Here is a 1,818-nt window from a genome sequence, read left to right as displayed (position 1 = left end):
GTGGCTCCCCATGACCTTGAGAATAAAATCCAACTCCTTCAGCCTGGCGCCAGTAGTCCTCTAGCAGCATCCTACTCCTGAAGCACCTCGGAGGGGTCCTGCTGCCAAGCCTTTGCTTTTGCAATCCCCTTCCAGAATGTTCTCCACACTCCTCTCTTCCCTACTCAAATCCTACTCACAGTTCAAGGCCCAATTGTGACCTGCCCACCTTTGTGGCCAGAACCCAACTGTCCTGGCCTTCATTTGGCTCTTCCTCCAGGCTCAGCCTTTTCTCTGGAAATCACAAGGGACATGGATACCTCCTAACTGTAATTGCTGCTGAGAACACTTACTTTGCAATCTTATTATCTCAAAATTATTCCTTACAACAGTCTGTAAGTAGATACTATAATTATTGCTTCTGTTTTGTGGAACAGAAGGTCAAGATCAGACAGGTTAAGAACCATGCCCAAAGGCCCCCAGCTAGTTAGGGGTAGAGCTACTAGTTATATAATAATGTGTCCACATGTCTTTCCCATTAGACTGAACCTCATGAGACCAGAGATGGCAATGGGGTGGTTCACCCTGGTGTGCCTGACATTTACCAGTTGCTAAATAAATATGAATTAAATGAATAATGCACATAGTGATTTGAAATATTAGTACCTTCTTTATAGAGTAATAGTAGTAGCAAACATTTAGCCCACTTGCCAGGCCCTTTCTAAGTTCTTTACAGGTATGATTGCACTGCTACCAGCAACCATCCCAGGTTGGAGGTACCTTGTATTATTACTGGAATGATGGGGAGGAAAACTGAGGCTCCACGGAGTAGTGACTTGCCTAAGATCATTCAAAACAATAAAAAAGGTGGGTTTGGTAGTCGATCTTCATTGCTTAACTGTACCCCAACCGTCTCCAGGCTGCTTGGTTCCATTTCTGGTCAGTAAAGACAGACCCTGGGCAGTAAAATGACCTTCTCAGTGTCACCCAGCAAATCAGCAAGTGCAGGTTCTAGGGTCCAAGAAAGGTTCACCTATGTACACCCCTATCCCCATCACTGTGGGCAGATTCTTTGGGCTTGTCCTCGTTTCTTGTCCAGCACACAGGAGACACTGGGTAGAAGTTATTGGGCACAACCTCAATAAGGAGAGGCGGCCAATCCTCAAGGAGTCCATGAGGCACTTGAGGGGCAGCCTTCAGTCCGCAGATCATGGCTTTACTCTCTAATAGGGACTCCTGGGCACTCAGCCCTGTGCAGTGGTTGGGGCGGGGGTGTGGGGTGAGAAGCTTAGCAGCTCCATCCAGATGCGAATTGTCCCTCCCACACTTCCCGGGCTGCGGGGGCCTCCATTAGAGCCCCTGAGGAGTCAGAATCCACACCTCCGCAAATGGGTCCGCTTTCCCAGGGCCCCCCTGCCCAGACCTTCCCTGGGCTCTGTGGGTTTTGACACCTCTCTGTAACCTGGTGGGGGTCCACCTCGCACCTTTGGTTCAGATAAAAGCTGAGGCCCGAAGGTGGCAGGTCCAGCCTCCCAGAGCCCACAGCCCCGGCATGGCCCAGTCGCCTCCTCAGCAGAACTTCCTTGGCTTAGACCATTGGATCTTCTCCCAGGGTTGGGGCTGGGAGGGCCACTCTGACTCCACGTCCCCAGCCTCTTCCTCGGATTCCTCGAGCTCGTGCCCCTGTGACAGCGCCCTCGGCCTCTCTCAGACCGCAAACCCAGCCCGCAGCGCCCGAGAAGCTGAGGCCACCCCGACAGTGCCCAGACGTGCACGGACGGGTCCAGCGGGTGGACAGCGGCGGAGCGCCAGCGAGCGCGAGAAGCTGCGCATGCGCAC

General features: G+C 52.5%; 1 protein-coding gene across 1 annotated transcript in view; it reads left to right on the top strand.

Annotated features, from left to right (window-relative positions):
- Positions 1 to 1,472: 1,472 nt before the first annotated feature.
- The window catches only part of Mesp2 (mesoderm posterior bHLH transcription factor 2), a 2,748-nt gene continuing 2,402 nt past the window's right edge, over positions 1,473 to 1,818 (top strand). The window contains exon 1 of the mRNA XM_015493184.2: positions 1,473 to 1,808. Coding sequence (XP_015348670.1) covers positions 1,532 to 1,808 — 277 coding nt within the window. The 5' untranslated portion in view covers positions 1,473 to 1,531. The remainder of the gene's footprint in view (positions 1,809 to 1,818) is intronic.

Source organism: Marmota marmota, unplaced genomic scaffold (assembly GCF_001458135.2).
Source record: "Marmota marmota marmota unplaced genomic scaffold, marMar, whole genome shotgun sequence".
In the NCBI taxonomy this organism is placed as follows: domain Eukaryota; kingdom Metazoa; phylum Chordata; class Mammalia; order Rodentia; family Sciuridae; genus Marmota; species Marmota marmota.
Note: the sequence above shows the minus strand (reverse complement) of the source record. Positions and strands in the feature narration are given on the sequence as shown.